Here is a 19,276-nt window from a genome sequence, read left to right as displayed (position 1 = left end):
TCATCCTCCCACTTATCAAGTCAATCTGGAATAAAAACCAGCGTATCAGCACATTTTTTAAAACAGTGATAAACACATAATACTTTAAAGTTTGGGTTGGAGTTAATATGCCGGTCACGTTCGTTAATTTGGGAAGAAATTCCGTAGTTACCTCCTTGATAATTAAAACAATTTTAGAACTTTTCTGCTAGCATTAGTCACAATCGCAAATTTGATACCGCTAGACTTTAAGATAATAATTGAAGGCCATTTTCTGAGAAAAATTTGAAAATTGTTGAAAAAAAAAACTTTAGAAACTGAAAATCCTGTTTTCTTTTCAACTTTTTCACCGTAAACCACCCACATGGTGGTATTTCTTTTAATTTTATTTTAGGCATACCACCTTCAAGTTACCAGCTGCCGGTATGTCCATATCGCAGATTGGGTTCTTTCGGAAGCACTTTCTTCATTATTCCTCGGCCGGCGATATTCTTGTCATTTTATTGAACCGACGGGAAAACTTCAAAAAATTTTGAAATAATTGTTCTTTATCGTTTTGGTACATTTGATCTATACCTCCATAGTTCCCGACTTTTTTTCTACGTACTCGATTTAAATGACTTGTCATTATAACGCAAGATCTCGCGGTAACACGCGATATTCATGTGGACTCCATTGGGATCAGGCGATATTACAAGCGTTAGAATTAGATGCTGATTGTCAAACGGCGTCAACAATCTCTGTGAATTAAAAGAAGCGTGAAGATGATATTTTAAATTTCTGTTTTATCTAATCGCATTAACTTACAGCTCATTCTATGTCCACTAAGCTTCGCGTTAAAAAGAAAAAAAAAAGAAGCTTGTAATGATCTAACTCACTCCTAAGTTATTCAATTAACCCATTAAATGGTACAGAAAATTATTATTTCTTGCGAGGGTTTATGTTTATGATTTTTTAAGGATTCATTAACCATGCTAAACCAAGCAAGGTAAAAAAAGCCATTTAGGTTGCCAAATTAGCATGCAGTGACTTGTAAAACTACAAGAAAAGCCACAACCGTAGTGGACTATATATATATATATATATATATATATATATATATATATATATATATACATACATATATACAGGGCAAATTTTCTTTTCAAACATTTATTCTATTTATATATATATATAACAAGTCAAAAGGCCTCGAGCCAACAGTGACGCCGCGCCAGAAGGATCCAAAAGGATTCACAGTCCAAACCTTGATAAATAGTAAGAAAAATATTGCAGTACACGAAGACGGACAACTTCGAGCTAAGCAAGACATATACTCAAATATAAAGTATAAGAAAGTTTAATAAAATACGTTTCGGTCCGAGATGATGAAGGTCTCGGACCGAAACGTATTTTATTAAACTTTCTTAGACTTTTTATTTGAGTATATGTCTTTCTTAGCTCGAAGTTGTCCGTCCTCGTGTACTACAATATATATATATATATATATATATATATATATACATATAAATAGAATAAATGTTTGAAAAATCTATACGGCGCGAAGTTTAATATATATATGTATATATATAAATATTGTGAGAGGAAAAAAGGACGTAACTACATTTCCCGACAAGCCTGTTTCGTGAATCGCTTCACTCTTCAGGGGTTTGAAGCGATTCACGAAACAGGCTTGTCGGGAAATGTAGTTACGTCCTTTTTTCCTCTCACAATATTTATTCTGCTCTGCTTCAACGTATTGAGCACTGTTCCACGCGAAAATCGACTTGCAGACTTCCTATGTATATATATATATATTTTTTTTTTAACAATATCACTACCGTAGAAGTGATTATTTTGGGAAGCTCAACGTTTGTGCTTTTCATCTGTTGTTAGGGAAACAAATCTTTTTGTATTCGTGGCGGTTGCCTTTTACCATAAAAAATCCTATCGGTTTATTTTTGACACACAATTTTTTTTTCGGGCATATTAAAAGTTGACTACCACAAACATAATTTGTAGGTTTTCTTGCGTGCTCTTTAGGTAAAGCCAAATGTAAGTAGTTCTGACAGCTATAGCTATATCTTTTCCATTAAAGGGCATCAATATTTCATGAGTTTATCAATTTTCTTAGTTATTTCAAAATAATTAACGTTTTGCCTTTTAAAACCTTCAATAATGAAAGTGTCATTTACAACTTAACGCTAATAGCGCCGGCTGGGAAAGTATTTATTTCATTGTACTGAGCCCACGCTTTCAAAATTAAACGATTTAGCTGGTAAAAACAGGAAAAAAATAAAGGGGAAGAAAGCGAGGAACTTGATATTCTCTGTATTTTGTAAATAAAACGAATAGAATGAGTACACAAACACCGTGTTAAAAAGTCCACAAAATATATCGACGGTTAATTTTTCCATTGTTAACCTTGTTACTATTTTATTTTCATCTTGGAGCTGAATGAATGAGTACTTTTTAAGAACAGCTTTTATTTTTTCTCTTGTCAACAGAAGGTTCTACTTGCACAGTTCCCGTGCCGGAACAAGCACTTTAGGTAAACCTAAGTGTGTTCTTCCAGCCAAAGCGATGGACGCCGACATGTAAAAAATCGCTGGCTTATCTCAAAACAGATTTTTACCGCAGAGGCCAGTAATTTACTCCCAGTCAAGTAAAAAATACACGATACGTGACATTGATATCAAAACCGCTCAAGTGTCTTGAACCATAAATAACCCGGTCAGTGGCGAGAATGCGCAGCAGCGACAAGACGAAGTTGTCGAGTCTCTGCTGATCGCGTGCCTGGTTTAAGATCGACGCCAATATATATTTTAATTTGCGACATGAAATATCTAATTGAGTTCATTCCCTTCACTTAAAAACTATTAACTTTCTCTTGTTAGAATAATCAGCACTTGCGGGGACAACAAAGAATTGGCTGGGAATATCTTAGAAGGCCAAGTTGCTAATTACAGCTCACGCAAGATTACAATGCGGAAAAGATATTCACAAAAACCAAGGTGATCTTACTTCTAATCTCGTTGTACCTAAATCAATCATACGATTTATTGAAAATTTAAGAATGCAAAGATTTCAACCTGAATACATCGCGTTCTACGCGATCAATACGAGCTGAGCGCGAGAGCGCAGATGAAAGGGTCTGGATTCGAGTACAGGCTGGGAAATCGTGTTTTGTTCTTAGCTTAAGACCTCGACCTCTCTCTACCCTAGGATGGAGGGGGGTAAGGTATAATGCGAAAAATAAAGGAAACTATCGGGGTAAACATGCCGAAGCGTAAACTGTGATAGATTAACTATCCAAGAGGAACAGACCATGCTTATCACGCGGCCAATCGCTTCACAAGCTATGAAACTGGAGCAAGAATAAGTTCTACACGCTATGCGAGCCAAGCGAGTCGGTCTCGTATGCAAGGATCTGATTCTAACAATGGATTTCATGGCGATATCTCAGTTATTTCTTTTTTTTCCTGCTCACAAGGGATCAGTTATAGCCTCGGGGGTGGGGTGTCGAAATACTTTTTCGGGAATTATATGGTTTTTAAGAAGGAACGGAGCTGAGATGGAACCAGTCGTCGCTTACAAAATAGGGACTTTAAGCAGTCAGGACGGCAACGCCACGGAAGACGTCGATTAAAAAAACGAGTTTCTACTTTTAGTTAGAATTTCGAAAATGGCTGCATGTGTTTACCGTTTCATACGTCGCCAGACCTCAAACTCAACATAACGCATAGAAGTAGCGTTGAGTTCCAAATGTAAATTAAAATAATTTGCCGCCGCGGTTTTGCTTCGCAGACGACGCAAATTTCGGTGATTTCACGTTGTTGTTTTGGAAAGGACGGCTAAGAAATGTACAAAGTTTTAAAACGCACGTGCTGGGCTATTGTTCTGCCAATTAGATCTATCGTTTTTCCACGTTCTTGTTGCCGTAGCCGTCATGGTTTGCTTAAGATCCCTAATATAAAAGTGGGGGCGGGACTATAGAAATTCTACTGTCAGTGAAGGAGGATCAGAAGTACAGAGCCTTATGGGGAGGTCAGGTAAATTTCATTGTGACACAAAAAAAAAATTCTTCCGTTCCTTCCCCCAAGCCCCCACCCGGGCAATAAATAATGACCGTACCAGTCCTATACAATAAGAAGTGTTAAGCAGTGTTTAATTTCTAGATATATGAAAGGTATACCTGTGACCAGAAAGTTGGAAAAGGTTACAGTTGAATCCCTTCCCCTTTAAAAATTTTGTCAGAATACCCCTCGTCAACTTCCTCCTACCCCCCTCCCCACGGCAGAAAGAACTTGGTTTGATTATAACGCACGTGGTTGAAGTGAGGGTCTACCAGCTGTGTTTGGCACGAGGCCAATTTGTATGTTCTTATTTTTGTGTGTTTGCTTGTTATGTGGCTTGCTCGAGGGAAAGAAGTGACAAAATAGGGGGACTCCTTGCGTCAAATCTTTTCGCTATCTGCTGCCGGGCGAAGCTATTAAACGATAACTCAGTGTGTTCTTTACTCAGGCTGAATGTCTTTGGTCAAGATGGCCAAACTCTGGCCAAGCTTTTATTTAGCTTCATTTGCATTTGCCAATATCCACGAAGACGCACAAAACATTGACAACAATATCCATCGATCCATCAGTTTCTCGCAAAAGCCCACTCCAAGCTTTTTTTTTTGTTTTTGTTTTAATTTTTCACAATCTTATCTCTTGATTATGTTTTTTATTTCTATTTTTGCGGGAGCGAAACGTGGCAATCCCTGGCCCACATTACATCATCTTAATGAAAACGTTGAGATTCGCGCTTCATCTAGTACCTGCTTGGCCCGACAGCCACCCACGGAACATTATGAATTCTTGAAAACTTCAATGAAACTTGGCAACAACATCTACAATACCTTCTCGTGTCCCTGGACATTTAAAGTTTTAGTCTCCTTCGGCCGTGGGCTGTCTAGGCTGCCTAATTTTAACCCCCTACCCATGGACTAAAGCCAATCGACAACTGAGTAAGAAACTTGAAGGAGTGTGTCCCATCAAACCAATTACTGCTATTTACATAGAGACTTGTAAGTGACTTATCTCGTAGATCAACCCGCTTTTGCCTTGTTTATCTTCTAGGTAACGTTGCGCAACGAGAAGACATGAAACCAAAAAGAAACCATGTGTTTATTTTAAAAAAGGACCGCATAACAGCCCATAACATACACCTGATTGCCAGAGTGGTGATACCTAAAAAGCGTTAATTTACGATGAATGGTGACACCCAACGAGTCTATGGGTCAGATGTACGTGTGCTAACCACCATTCGTTGCACGTTGTGCGGAATAATGGAAGCTGTCCAAGCTTTCCTGAAAGAAAAAGCTTATTGCAAAAAAAAAAAACATTTTCCGTGAGTAATGAGAAAAGTGAATGATTTGTGCGAATATTTCCCATAAAGCCGTCGGGTCGTTCAAGGATCATCATTCTCACTAATTCATTTTAAAACGTTCGCTTCCAGGACGTTTAAAAAGCTAATATTTTATCGCGGCCATGGCCCTATTCCATTATACATAAGTAGGGCTCATTAATGCGAGGATCACTGTTATACATTTCATGAACCGCAGTACAGCTATGTGATTTTCATACGATTTTCATTGATTCATTATGGTAACCGCATGTATTCGTTTGTCCTTCGATAGGTCGCTGAAACCAATCAAAATTCGGGTAGAATTCAACCAGGAGATTTTGAGAAATAGAGGTAGTAATAAAGAGATCATTGAAATATTTTTCAAATAAGATAAGTGTCACCGTTTTTTAGTTCTGTGTTTTATCGCATCGCTAAGCCGTTCAAAACGCCTTTTACGGAATCATTCTCAACCATCCTCTGTAATATATATATTTTATTAACCAAGCGTGAGGGCCGTACTGGGAAAATATCGGCCCGAGGTTTTGACAGTACGGACCGAGCGCAGCAAGGTCCGTAGAAAAAAGACCGAGGGCCGATATTCTTCTGTACGGTCCCGAGCAAGCTTGGTTAATGAGAGATTTATTATACGACTGAAGTTCAAAGGGAAACAAGTGCGGTATTATTCGGGACCATTTAGGACAGTGCCCGGTCCAATACTGAGAGAATATTGACCGGCAATAGAGCATTTTGATTGGTTGATTTTAGTTATTGGCCCTCTGACTGCCCGAGTCGTGTAATAAGGTTGGATATTCACTATTGTGAACTAATACGTGCCTCTTGTATGTTTTTACCACATTTTGATATGATTTCTTCTCTGAGTTCTTACTAAACAGATGTACAGCATCACGGAGAAGTGTCTTCGTCAATTTGATTGCTCTCCTTGGGCGGAGTGGCGGTTTAAGGGTCATTATATTTTAGTGTTACTTGTAGGCAAATTATCACTTATGTGATCACCTTGGGAAAACATTCGCTAAGTGAACGTCCTGGGTTTTTCCAATATGTATTACCCCCATTGGCCATTGTAAGGGGCCTCACTTACAATGGTCAAACGAACACTTCATTCTAGACCAATAGCTGTAAGAGCTGTTTATTCCATGCATTGCTGAGACCATGCTGCAGTAGAGCCAAAGAAACATTCTGATCGTTAAGTGTGACTAAAACCGTGATTAAATGTACTATTATAGTATAAGAATTAACTTGATTACGTTTTTTCAATAGTAAAATATCAATATATTGAATAACTTGCTACTTTACTGCAACTGTACATGGTTGTTATTCGGTTGTATATACATATATAGTACGTAGCAATAAAATGTCTTGTTAGTCCCGAGTTCATGGTTCGAGCCCCTAAAATAAAGTTCCACACTGGTGATAGTGTTTTTTTTTTGGTTCTGAGTAGTGCACTCTTGTCTAGTAACCACAACTTTTGAAGATGGGATGTCTCTCTTCTAACAGTCTTTGTCGTTTGGCTTGTTTTTCTCTTTATGCGATACACTGGAAAACTATTATTATAGAACTTATGTTATTAAATCTAAGCCTCTTAAGTTCACATCTGAAAACTCAGACCGAAGAGGGCTCCAGTTGGCCAATTTGCATCAATAGTCTCTGTGCCTATAAAATCACTCAGCAAGGCCGGGCTCTTCATTAGGGAAGATCAAAGTGACTGTAAGGGGTTGCTATTTTAACCTGTAAGCGCAAAACTCAGAACACTGTGATTAAACAGCAACAGAGAATTAAAGTGCGCATGAATTGTGTTTGATTACTGAGACGGGAGCCAACGATAGCCCATGAAATTACTAAAAACACCAACTTCATGATTGCGTTTAAAGAGCAAAGTATCAAATCGAACAACGTCAAAAAGCTTCACTTTGTTGTCAACTAGGTATTGAAAAGAAGATTGATGATTCAAACAAACAAATATCACTATAAAACAAAAATTACATTTGTTGGAGTAAATTACTGAGCTGTACCTTGGGCGGGTTGAAGGCTGACATAGTGCACCTCATGAATATGTCCCAGTACAAGTGGTTTGCTTTCGTCACATCATTGCCATGGGGTAGACTGCTGACCACACGAATGGGCGTTTCAAAGTAGTTTGCTGCGGCACACAGAATCACGTGATCACCCCAAGCGCCATCTTGTTCCTTGTATGTCAAGTACTCAGTCTACGTTTGGTGTCCATGGACAAAGTGAAACATTTGTTCCATCCAGCTGTAAGAAAATCAGTTAAAAAAGCAAACTTAACCAAAGAGGATTGTTGATAGAAAATTGAGCGCGTGAAGCACGATTAAGGGAGCAATATTATCTGAATGGTACGAGATTGAAAAGTTGTTCAAAACGTCCGTGTATTTTCCAAAGGCTCATCAAACTGCAGGGAAAACAAAACAAAACAAAAAACAGGAAGACCCATAACGAAGAGAATAACTAGAATTCTGTTGTCTGAAGGTGGTTTAAGGGCAGCTTTCTCGAAAACTGAAATATTCTAACCACCTAAAGGAGTAGCCCGCTTCTTAGGACACTATACTAGTTCAGTAACAAAGGATTCAACTCTAACCAACATCATTGTGTGGCTTTGTACAAAATAAAGTTAAACCTTTCAGTTTCTCTCTCCATCGGGGATACAAGCTGGTCACTTCACTCTGGGATAGGCTCTGGTGGTGTTTACCTGTATACACACTTAACCTTCATCATATTCTTAGGATAATATCACGTGACATACTCTGTCAGTCAGACTAACATCAACGTACCAGTTCTGGGTTACTCCTGAGGTACTGGACCAAGGTTTGTCTTAATGTGCCGTATGGGATTTTGATTCCTTTAACAATTTCCAGCTGTTCTGACAGAGCATAGAACATGCAATTCCCTGATCCTTGATTGTCAGATATTCTAAAGCCCTTGTCTGATGCAATCTTCCTCAGCCCCGATAATAGATCTGTTCTTCTTTTAACTTTGCTTGCATCAAGCTGCATCTGTTGGAGTTCCTGGATGATTTGGTCAAGAGAACCTAGAAAAAAACGTAGTTTTCACTGATCTAATTGCATGAAAGAGTCGCAACAATCTTCAGGTAGAAAATATTAATTCCCAATCTAGTAAGAGAAACTTGGAGGGTAAAAAAGGAAAGAAAGGCTTCAACCACCAAACAACCGATGTTTTGTTCAAGAACTAAGCCTTGAAGCGACACGCTACCAGTCAAGTGACTATTTATGTTCGATATTTGCCAGTTAAGGAAATTTGGATAAAATAATCGAGAGAGAAGAAGTAGAGACGAAACAGGTCTACACTTTAACATATCAGTGAATCCTGTAAAAAATTCTGGGCTTCACAAAGATACTGATGTATTTCCCATACCGTATCAATATACGATTTCTTCAATACTGTGTCGAAAGACAAATGTATGGTGACCGGTTCTGATGGAAACAGTGTTTTTAAACTTCCGCTTCGTTTGGAGAAAAAGAAAAAGAATGGCCCTAGTCTCCCTGTTTCAAGCAATTTATGTTTTTTTTTTTTTCCTGGTGAAATGGGGTGAAAGCTTCAATCGACTAAAAAGAAATTTATAACACCTAGCCATTTGTCCAGATCGGTAGTAAAAGAAAATCAAATTTGTGTGTACAAGTCTTGGGATTGTAACTGGAAGCAGAGGTATAAATATTAACATATCTCCTTAATGTAAATTATTATCAGAATTACCATTTCTAACAAACCCTAGCTGGCCTGGAGTTAAAAGAGGAGGAAAGGAGAAATGTTGGATATTTTTGTAACCCGTCCGTTCTTCTTTGGGGATGTCAGTTACCATGTGTTATCAATAATTTGTTACTCACTTCGAGTCAGTAATGAATCAACTGTTCGTTGTTCGGTTGACGTGTCGACATCTTCGGTCTCCTGAGTACTGAAACTTGTCTCTCGACTTTTAGAAGCTGAAAAGATAGACAGAATAATTTTTTTAAAATTGCACCAATCCAAAAGAGGATACAACTCATTACTATTGAGGTTTAACACATTTTTTATATACGGTGTCCCAGTCTTCCATGACGCTTTCTAAGAGACCGAAGGCCGAGTAACCACCAAAAACACTTCGGTAGAATATTCAAACATTCTCACCATGAACTATGTCCCACATCTTCACCAAATCCTAAGTTGCCACTGACAAGAAGGGGAAGATCGGCAGAAAAAGCTTCCAATGCCGTCAGGCCAAAACCTTCTGATCTGGAGAGCATCATACAAAGAACAACTTCACAAAATAATTTTTCAATTTCTTTTTGCTCTGTACGAACTTCCTCACAGTCAGCTGGCTTTTATCAATTCTACTCTTCAGTAAATTCGCTACAACCTCATCCTGTTTCCCGTCAGGTGCACCCACGAAAATCAGATGATAAGATCTCTCGTTCAGTTCAACTATAGCTCTGGCTGAGATATCGTAGCCCTTCAGGCTAAAGTCTTCTGGATCACCACGGTCGACTGTTAAAACCTCAAACTTCTCCATGTCACCTGTAGGTTGTTTTACGTCGGAAAACTCACTGAAAGTGCTTGGCGTCAGTTGAATTATATCTTGGTGCTTCTCACATGAGCGCAGGTAGGAAGAGTAAGCTTTCGTCAACTTTGGTCCAACTGCTACCACGGCATCTGCCAACTCACACAACTCAACTTCTGTTGTATTCTCTTCACCTTTACAAATGGCCATAGAATAGTTTTTGTGCATTCCAAGTTCTTCAGGTGGAGTATGCTCTACCTGTATCCAACTGCACTGGTGCGATTCTGTGATAAATTGAGCTTGTTTACCAAGTTTTGCTCCATGACCAAGTACTATGTCAATGGCCAGATCTCTCGGTGGGGCACTCAGCCAGTCAAGGGGGTCGGCATAGCCCGGACGTCTTTGTGCCTCTCTTAAAGATACATCGTGACTCGATGCCATTCTCCTCTCTCCTTCAGAACAGGCAGACTGTGGAACAAGCAGAGTGACTTCCACTTGCGAATGTTTAGCCAACAGAATGGCATGCTGTCTGTTAATGGTGGACAAGCCTCCCATCGATGAACTCCCCTCACTGCCCAGGAAAGTCACCTTCAATGCCGTGTCAGACTTTATTAGACCAACTTCTCTTGTCTCGCCACGTGATCTAGCAGCTTCATTTGAAGAGGATAAACCCTGAGGAAAAACGGTCGCACAGAGTTATGACAATCACATAGCAAAACATATGTGTGTGATCATAATATTAAATAAATGTGTGTTGATTAATACTTAACCAAGGAAAACAGAAAAGTATAAACTTCAAAAATAATTTCATCTTGATAGAGATTCTCTGACTTATATTTGGAAGTAGCAACAAACTATCAGGGCTACCTTTCTCAACACCGATGTCTGCTCATTTTATTTTCAGATAAGTAAGACATACGAAAGAACTTGAAAGATGAATCAGAGGCTAGAAATCTACGCTTTAAATGTCATTTGCATTGATCATACCTGGCTTCCTCTTTTCCAGAACCATTTATCCAATCCAAAGATGGGGAGTACCTTGTCCCAAAGTTTTCTCCTACATATTGCTACTAGGCCTTCATTTACATCAATGAGGTGGAAGCAGTCCTCGTGTGTGCAAGTGGATTTCACGTGGTCTGAGCATGCACGACTTAGTTTCTCTTCCCAATGATGGCAGTAAGGACATTTATTACACGACTCGGGCAGTTAGAGGGCCAATAACTACAATCAACCAATCAAAATGCTCTATTGCCGGTCGATATTCTCTCAGTGTTGGACCGGGCACTGTCCCGAATGGTCCCGAATGATACCGCACTTGTGTCCCACTTGTGTATATTACCGGATGAGGTTTTCTAAAGATGGAGCATCCCCTGACCCGCGAAAGGTTGAGGCTATCAAGGCGGCCGAGCCTCCTCGCAATGCGAAGGAACTGAACTCATTCCTATGCACAGTGCAATACAACGCGAGATTTAGGGAAAAGTATGCTCCTCAAACCGACCCTCTGAGAGGTTTACTTAAAGCCAACGTTTTTGCCTGGACGAGAGATCATCAGGAAGCGTTGGAGAGTTTGAAAGAAGGCCTTAGGTGACAACATTTGTCCAAAAATGAAGCTTCCCTTTGAACTTCCTTAACACTAGATGACTCTAAATACTTGACTGCAACTGGTGTGGATCTAAATTTTTTTAAGCACACAGTTCCAAATCTGCCACTACTTAGGTTATCATCTGGTCCAAGATCTTCTAGCATTGTTGGTTGGATTTGCAAAAGCTCCCTAGAAGTATTATTTTTCATATTATTCCTTGCACATCCCTGGAATACACATTTAGTTGTTTTTAGTTTCTCTTTTTCCTTTCTGAAGCTCTCCACATCTCGAAGTACTTTTCTTTCGTTTTCTTTTCTACTCCTATTGCTTCATGCAGATTCTGATTTTTCTGTTTTAGATCACTCATCAGCAATTCAAGTCCCGTTTTTGACTTTTGTCTTTCTTCCCTTTTCCTTTTGTTGCGAGCAAGCCTTTGTCTTCTCTTAGCCGTCAAGGAATGAGTTCTTTTCCTTTTTCTGAAATTTTAATAAGTATAAATTCATTTCTGTCCTCTTTGATGAGCGCTATTAAATATAGCACTCAAAAGAGATACTGGTAAAAGGTGCTTACAAAACACCTTACACAGCAACCATGTTGGCACAAAACAAATTTATACTGTCCTTATGTATCTTACAAAACAGTCTCTACTTACAAGCGAATGTATACTCAATTGAGTAAAGTAATGGTAAAAGGCAGTTAAACTACCTTACACAAAAGCAGAGGCTCAGCACTGATTGTAAGATCTAAGGCTATAAACCGACCGCACCTTTTATTTTTTTAAACTATTGTTTTGCAAAAATAGTTATAAAAACAAAGTTATCAAGGTTGTTGAAGCAAGTCATAGAAATAATGATCCAGTATTATAATGTAGCACAATATTATACCATAACTTAAGATTCAAACCTTGCTTTTACTTCTGTATCAGCTGGAATTCTGTCTTGTACTTCCATTTCTTCATTGGCAATTGGGGTACCCTCTTCAACTAAATCAATACTCTCGGGCCTGGAGGTTTTTTTCAAAGATTCAAGTTGCTTGATAAACTTCATTCTAGGGCCGACCACAGGTATCAGTTGCACTAACGCATTCTCCGTTAAGCATTGCATTGCTTCGCCATCGATTTCGTTCTCTTATGAAAGAAAAGAGAGCAATTGGAATCAATATGAAAGAATGTGGGGTAAAGCTTGATAGTTTTGTACTTAGGTATTAGGCAAGACCTATCTATGTGTGCTTAGCACGGCATAGCATGAATGGTACCGAAGTTCCCGCCAAAACCAAGAATCTTTGCATTGGAACAAAACCAAGAATCTTTGCATTGGAAAGAGATCAACCAAATCTCCTCGTAATATTTAATCACCAAAACCTGAGTTTGATTTTTGGTTTTACTGTTCATCTGGATTCCTTATGAATTAGTTTTTTTTTATTCAAAATGGCACCGATTTGCAATACAACGGGTAATGCTCTCTAGATCCTACCAGAGTGTGTACATGGTCGTACATGGTACGGATAGCGCGAAGTTCAAGGAAAATAACCTTGGAAAATAAAGAAATCCTCACAAAAATAAACTAAAATAATACATGATTTATCGTCGTATTATATCTCTACCTAAAATTCAGATCTAAGCATGTACTGAAGGACAACAAATGAGCTTTGTACGAATAAACTTGAAATTCAGGTTAACCTAATATTGTACAAATTCTCTAGTTATAGCTTACCTTCAAAGGTAGAATCGTGGGACGAAAACCCATTTTGTATCATCCACTGCTTAACCTCGTCCACAGACTTCGGGAAACTTGCCATCTTTTTGAAAACGCTAAAGAGCTCACTTGACTATTGCAATGCAAAGAGTTGGACTACGTGGGAGAAAGCATTCATGGAGAACAAGAGTTTTATCTCGTACATTCGCGCCCTTTTTTTTGATTGGTAGCCACTATCACATGGTCATGTTCATCACATCGAGGTTAAATTTTAGCGCCAAAACAACAGGAAACTCAAATTGGAAAATATTCATTCATACAATATATCCTAAATAAAGACGGCTAAAATAATATCTACGTTGTAATGAAATATATTATAAATATTTTTATAAGAAAAGAGTTGATTTGTCTCAAACTTTGTCCTACTACCATTCCAATCTCGTTCCCAGAGCCTGCGTTTCTACTGGTCAGCACCCAGACATTCGTTTAAGAGCCATTGAATTAGGGTCTTTCTGTGTTCTCCTTCATCAGCGCGTCGTTGTTTATCGAAGGTTTTCCGTATATCCAAATGCATAGTAGTCCATACTGTACTAGTTTTCTTGGTAGAAGCTTCAAAAAGTTATTACATCATATCAAATTTATTCACAGTCATGAACCAAACTTTAGCATCACATGCAGACAATGCGGCCAGTCATTTCGAAAATTCAATTCGTTCAAATCCCATATCCAGAGAGAAGAGAAGAAGAATGCACTGTTAAATTTTGCGAACGTAAGTGAGCAAGGCGATGAAGACGTAGAAGATGAAAACTCTGATGAAGAAGATGGAGAAGACAACGATTCAAATGAAGACACAAACTACGTCGACGATGTGACAAGATTCTTGGCACTGTTTATTTTAAAAACCAAAGAAGAAAATCAACTAAGCCAACAGACAGTCAATGCTATTCTTGACAATACAGGAGACCTAGTGGACAGTAGCTTAGTGGAAATGAAAAACAAAGTGGTGGCATGCCTTCAAAGCAGTGGAATAGAAATTGCTGATGTTGAGGGCCTATCTGGAGTACTTGATGAGCCAAGTATCTTCTCCCAAGCAAAACAACGTTTGCAGAATGAATACCAACAGATGAAGTACTTTGTTGAGAATTTTAACTTTGTGGTAAGTCCTTAGCTTATGTCCAGGCTTTAATAGATGTGATTAGAAGATATGGGACAAATTAATGTATTTTATCACTTGTGTTAACTTGCTTTAAAGTCATCTTAATTAGCCTTCTTATAAACACATGCATTACCAAAATAATATAAATATATTGATTATTATGCTGATATGAGTTTTAATATATATAGGAGCCACAGGAAGTCATCCTCAATCAATATGCTGAATATCGCTATCTGCAAGGCAAGCAAAAACTCTGCCTGGTCAAGGAAACATTTCATTACATCTCGATACTGAAAACCCTACAATCTTTGCTCAATCAGGCAGATGTTTTATGTGAGGTAAGCATCCTATTTGATGTATGTAGAACAGGGAATATAACAGGAACTGCAGAGATGGGTAGGGTTAGGTTTGCATTTTCTGATGTTAGCGCCCCCCCTCCCCCCCCCCACACACACACTTGTTAGGATGCTGTGCAGTCCCTGTATAGAGCAGCTTTCGTATGATTGTGAAAAGTTCAGTGCCGTGAACGTGTCGTGTCGTAACGTAGGATTTTAATTGGCTGGATTTTCTTTTTGCGCGATGTGATTGGCTAAGCAGTGCCGTGTCCGCGTAGTGACAGTGTTCGTGCAGTGTTTCGTGCCATGTTTCTTGCATTTGATTGGACGAGGAGTGCGTGTCTTGCAGTGACCGGGATGTTTTCTAGATTTTTAATTGGCTGACTCCTTCCCATGACAGTGTTCATGCCGTGAACGTTTCACAGTCATACGAAAACTGCACTAATAGTTATATTGAAACACTTCAGTTTATGGGTTACATGTTTTTATGGAGGAACTTGGGTGTGGTGATTTGGAAAACTCTTAGTTTTTGTGACAATTTAGATATCATTTTGAAGTTGACAATATTGAATCAATACCATTATTTTACATGACAGTCCCTCTAATAACAAATTACTTGTGGCACATTTTAATAATTTGGGTACTTTTGTAGGTTATGAATGGTCATTCCTCAAATGATGGAATTCTAAGAGACTATTGTGATGGTGAACAGTACAAAATGCATGCTCTTTTTGGACAACCTGGTAATGCACTACTTCTTCATTGTTACTATGATGATTTTCAAGTAACAAACCCGCTTGGATCAAAGACAAAAAAACATAAAATAGGTATGCTTTTCAATCATGTATTTACATGCATGTAAACTATTACGTGTTTTGTTAGGTTGCTGTTAGCATTAATAATTATCATGAACATTATTATTTATTGACTGACAATCTTTTGTTTTTTTGTGATGTGTGTTTCAAAGGAAAAGTCATCTCCTGTTTTTGTGTGTGTGTGTGTGCTTGTTGATGGTGTGTTTGCAGATGATGAAAAAACAAACTACAACCAAACTATCCACAAGATATTAATTGCATACATGTTTGTCATGTTTAAACAATATCTGGCAGGGAAATTTTGAGAAATCTCTAAAAACTGATCTTTTGGGGATATCCTATTCACTTATGAATGTTTATGAGGTTTGACATGCAACATCCACCATCCTAAATGTCAATCCTGTTCAATATCAAAATATTGAATGCGTACATGCAATGAGAGTAAGTTCCCTCAAATGTGCAGTGTAAAATAAGTGCAAATGTAAGGTCTGGTTCATACGACGTGCTTCTGTTGTGCTGCACAATAGCACATTTGTGTTGACCCAAACTAAAGAAGGTTCAGCCTTGATTCATACGTCATACCTAGTATGTTGAGCCAAATACCTTAAACATAAATAGGTGGTAAAAACAGTCAGCAGAATTAAAGCAGAATTGAAAAATATCAAAGGAAAACATTGTTTGAGGTATGCATTTGGTTTGGCACAACATGTTATGACTATTGCCATTGAAATTGATTTTTTTATGAACATCAGGAGCCTTTTACTTCAATCTGGGAAATCTTAGTCCAGAATACCGTTCTGTTATCAACTCAATTCAGCTAATTGCTTTGTGCCGAGTACCGCTCATAAAAAAGTATGGAATGAATAGGATACTGCAGCCATTCATGCAAGACCTGCATCAACTAGAGGCAGTAAGTATATTGTAGCATACACTTAACTGTCACCTAAATGTAAGTTCAACCATATAAAAATAATTAAATGCACATTGTCATTAATATTAATTTATAATTTAATTAAAAAATATGTATTTGTTTTCTTCCTAGGATAGAGGTGTAACATTTTGGATAGATGAACAAGAAAGAACATTCAGTGGTTCCATTGGACCTTATTCAAGTGACAATCTTGGGGCACATTCTCTTGGTGGTTTTCAGGAGAGCTTTTCTGGTCTAAGGATTTGTAGAATTTGTATGGCAACTAGAGAAGACACTAACACAAAGGTAGTAGTAGTAGTGTGCATGCATTTTTGGTCATTATTCAATGTGTCAAGTGTAAAAGATTATTTACCGGCATTCTAAATTTTGTTACAAATAAGTTTAGACTTTTGATCAGACCCTGTGTCAATAGTGTTAATATGAGTCTACACTTCAAAGTTCATGGATTTGAGATGAATATACTATTATACAACTCATATTGTGAATGTCACATTGATATTAGTTTACAGAAGCAGATTTTCAAATTAGAACAAGAGCAATCCATGACAGACATTGCCGGCTTGTAGAAAATGATGCAAATCTAGAAGCAACTTATGGGGTAAAAACAAGAAGTGTTCTCAACCAGTCCCGTTACTTCCACATTACTGATGGACTTGTTCTTGATGTCATGCATGACCAACTTGAGGGAGTGCTGCCCCTAGAAGTCAAGATTCTGTTACAGAAGTACATTCAAGAGGAAAATTATTTCACACTTGAAATTGTGAATGACAGATTAGAAAGATTGTGGTATCCTCAATCTGATGCTAGCAATAAACCAAGTCCTATAAAGCCGCAGTCATTGGCAAACAATTCAATGAGGATTTCACAGTCAGGTTAGGAGAATGATGTTTTGCAATGGCTGAGTTACATATTACTATTATATATTATGTTATATTTTAAAAAGAAAAAGAAATATACAAAAAATATATATAAAAGGCTTTGTTGTATACTAAAAGTACATGATAATTTCATATTCTTTTTCTTTCTTTCACCAGCAGCTCGGATGTGGTGCCTGGCAAGAATGTTTCCTATACTTATAGGAGACTTGATTCCACAAAATGATGAGCACTGGGAAAACTTTTTGCGACTACTGAAAATTGAAGAAATTGTTTTTGCTCCTAAAGCAACACCACAGGTGGCTGCATATCTTGGAGTTCTCATAGAGGAGTACCTAGAGGACTATGTCAACCTCAATGACCGGCTTCCAATCCCAAAGCAGCATTACATGGTGCATTACCCAAATCAAATTATCAAGTATGTCTTTTTATATTGAAATTGTAAGCATTGTACATTTTGTACTACTGGGGGTTAGGGGAAGGGTATTACCACTTTATCCACCTTTCATAACTTTACATACCCTTTCAATATATGTATTATTAGCCCACTCAGACTTCATCATGCTGATTATTTAAGTTTTCTGAAACTTGCAGTGCAGCTTATACATGGGTATATAATGCAGTATTACTTATAGTTTTATGTGATGTTTAATGAATGAGCAATAATGTCTTATCAGGTTTAGAAGCATGAGGTGCAGCCGAGTGTTTTTAGACCTCATAATTATAAGATTTTGGTTCCACTGGAGCCACCATACATGGACTTTCATACTTCAATAGATATTTGACGTCACAGGCATGTGCGAGTAGCTCTAAAAGAAACTCCCACATGCTCAATATTCTATACATGGCAATCTGGAATTTTAGGGTGTGATGAGACCTTGATGAGGCTCTAAGTCTTCATCTAAACATGGACATATACTTCCTCTCAGATAAAGTCATCTGTCTTAGTGTTCTTTATATAAAGAATACTAATGAAGGTAATTTTTTTTATATAAAGGTTCATCTAAAAGATGGACTTAAAGGGGGACATTATCGAGTATAAAGGTCCATGCATGTAATATGTATGGTGTATCCAGTTGGCCCAAAGGCTTATGAATTATTAATGAGTTTTTGAATAATATCTAGTAATCTTCCATTTACAGAAATGGTCCCCTAGGAAGAAACTGGGCCATGAGGTTCGAGGCCAAACATAACTACTTTAAAAAGCTGGTAGACAACGTCAACAATTTCAAAAATATCACCTATTCCTTGGCTATGAGGCATCAAGCCCTTCAGACTTATCGAATGCAAAGTTCACAAGGCAACTATTTGAGAGTGTCTTTGGAAATTGGACCTGGTAAGGGAGCCATCATTAATTACTGGGGGGGAGGGCCAGTAAAATTTCTAAACCTTCATCCCAAGAAATCTTGTCCTCCCCAAATCAAAGCCTTGTCCCTCTCCCTAAATGCTGGTCCAAAATTTTTTGGCCCTTCCCAAATCAAAGCCCCCTAAACTTACCAGCCCTCCCCCAGTAATTAATGACCTAAGCATTAAATTAATTTAACCCCATGTTCAATGTCATTGGCTAAATCATGAGAGTTTCCTTTAATATATATATATATATTTTATATAACTTTTTAGCTGTTGGAAGGGTAACAACTGTTCAAGAAGCAGGAGTAGAAGATGAGCTGCAAGAGGCAGACCCCCAAACTAAAGGCGACAGTTCACTGACACGCACATCCTGGGTTAAAGTTTATGGAACCAAATACGTAAAGGGCGATGTTATTGTAATTGACTACCACCATGGCTTTCCAATTTTGGGAAAGATCCAAAAGGTTTTGGTTGTTGAGAGACACATAGTTTGGTTCAGTACCTTAAAATAAATGTTACTGAATTTGTCTGTCATTTAAATGCTTTTAAAGTTCAGCAACTGAACGAAATAAGATATATTAAGCAATCTGAGCTTCTAGATTATTACCCCCTTGGTCTCGTTAAGGGATTTGGTTGCTATGCCAACCAAGTCTTCGTGACATTG

General features: G+C 38.0%; 3 protein-coding genes and 1 long non-coding RNA gene across 8 annotated transcripts in view; 2 read left to right on the top strand and 2 right to left on the bottom strand.

The window, feature by feature from the left end:
* The first annotated feature begins 202 nt into the window (after positions 1-202).
* On the top strand, positions 203-7,147 carry LOC111341004 (uncharacterized). 2 transcript variants are annotated; one of them, XR_002695813.2, is made up of 4 exons: positions 203-721; positions 2,466-2,509; positions 2,856-2,972; positions 5,079-6,736. It is a non-coding gene; the product is annotated as an uncharacterized LOC111341004 (long non-coding RNA). The 2 variants fall into 2 exon arrangements; XR_015996589.1 differs by lacking the exon at positions 203-721 and adding an exon at positions 1,106-1,236 and having other exon boundaries at positions 5,079-7,147.
* LOC111341016 (uncharacterized) lies at positions 6,737-11,330 on the bottom strand. 3 transcript variants are annotated; one of them, XM_022947948.2, is made up of 5 exons: positions 9,505-9,655; positions 9,225-9,320; positions 8,154-8,410; positions 7,377-7,617; positions 6,737-7,092 (listed from the first exon to the last, which is right to left on the bottom strand). In XM_022947948.2, the coding sequence occupies exons 1-4, from the start codon at positions 9,521-9,523 to the stop codon at positions 7,567-7,569; spliced, it is 423 nt and encodes a 140-aa protein (XP_022803683.2). In that variant the 5' UTR covers positions 9,524-9,655; the 3' UTR covers positions 6,737-7,092; positions 7,377-7,566. The 3 variants fall into 3 exon arrangements, with proteins under 3 accessions (XP_022803683.2, XP_088604746.1, XP_088604745.1); XM_088748620.1 differs by having other exon boundaries at positions 6,737-6,908; XM_088748619.1 differs by lacking the exons at positions 6,737-7,092; positions 7,377-7,617; positions 8,154-8,410 and adding an exon at positions 10,862-11,330 and having other exon boundaries at positions 9,505-10,546.
* Positions 11,331-11,470: 140 nt separating this feature from the next.
* Positions 11,471-13,253, bottom strand: LOC148738126 (uncharacterized). The gene is made up of 3 exons (XM_088748627.1): positions 13,169-13,253; positions 12,360-12,582; positions 11,471-11,932 (listed from the first exon to the last, which is right to left on the bottom strand). Exons 1-3 carry the CDS (start codon positions 13,251-13,253, stop codon positions 11,707-11,709), a joined length of 534 nt encoding a protein of 177 aa, XP_088604753.1. The 3' UTR covers positions 11,471-11,706.
* LOC148738125 (uncharacterized) overlaps positions 13,238-19,276 on the top strand; it is a 6,223-nt gene continuing 184 nt past the window's right edge. The window contains exons 1-9 of one of the 2 annotated variants that reach the window (XM_088748614.1): positions 13,238-14,306; positions 14,495-14,644; positions 15,294-15,468; positions 16,209-16,366; positions 16,499-16,672; positions 16,890-17,259; positions 17,425-17,680; positions 18,405-18,598; positions 18,883-19,276. The exon at positions 18,883-19,276 is cut by the window's right edge and continues 184 nt beyond it. In XM_088748614.1, coding sequence (XP_088604740.1) covers positions 13,719-14,306; positions 14,495-14,644; positions 15,294-15,468; positions 16,209-16,366; positions 16,499-16,672; positions 16,890-17,259; positions 17,425-17,680; positions 18,405-18,598; positions 18,883-19,124 — 2,307 coding nt within the window. In that variant the 5' untranslated portion in view covers positions 13,238-13,718 and the 3' untranslated portion in view covers positions 19,125-19,276. Of the gene's footprint in view, positions 14,307-14,494; positions 14,645-15,293; positions 15,469-16,208; positions 16,367-16,498; positions 16,673-16,889; positions 17,260-17,421; positions 17,681-18,404; positions 18,599-18,882 lie in introns of both variants that reach the window. The other variant, XM_088748613.1, reaches the window with a different exon arrangement.

This window comes from Stylophora pistillata, chromosome 2 (genome assembly GCF_964205215.1).
Source record: "Stylophora pistillata chromosome 2, jaStyPist1.2, whole genome shotgun sequence".
Classification (NCBI taxonomy): Eukaryota; Metazoa; Cnidaria; class Anthozoa; order Scleractinia; family Pocilloporidae; genus Stylophora; species Stylophora pistillata.
The sequence above is the reverse complement of the archived record's forward strand: the minus strand, read 5'-3'. Positions and strand labels throughout refer to the sequence as shown.

Coding starts and splice junctions, on each gene's coding strand:
- LOC111341016 (XM_088748619.1), bottom strand. CDS start 10,429: ATGGGAGGCTTGTCCACCATTAACAGACAGCATGCCATTCTGTTGGCT.
- LOC148738126 (XM_088748627.1), bottom strand. CDS start 13,253: ATGGCAAGTTTCCCGAAGTCTGTGGACGAGGTTAAGCAGTGGATGATA. Junction 12,583..13,168: donor CCACGATTCTACCTTTGAAG/GTAAGCTATAAC, acceptor TTCTTTCATAAG/AGAACGAAATCGATGGCGAA. Junction 11,933..12,359: donor GATACAGAAGTAAAAGCAAG/GTTTGAATCTTA, acceptor TTAAAATTTCAG/AAAAAGGAAAAGAACTCATT.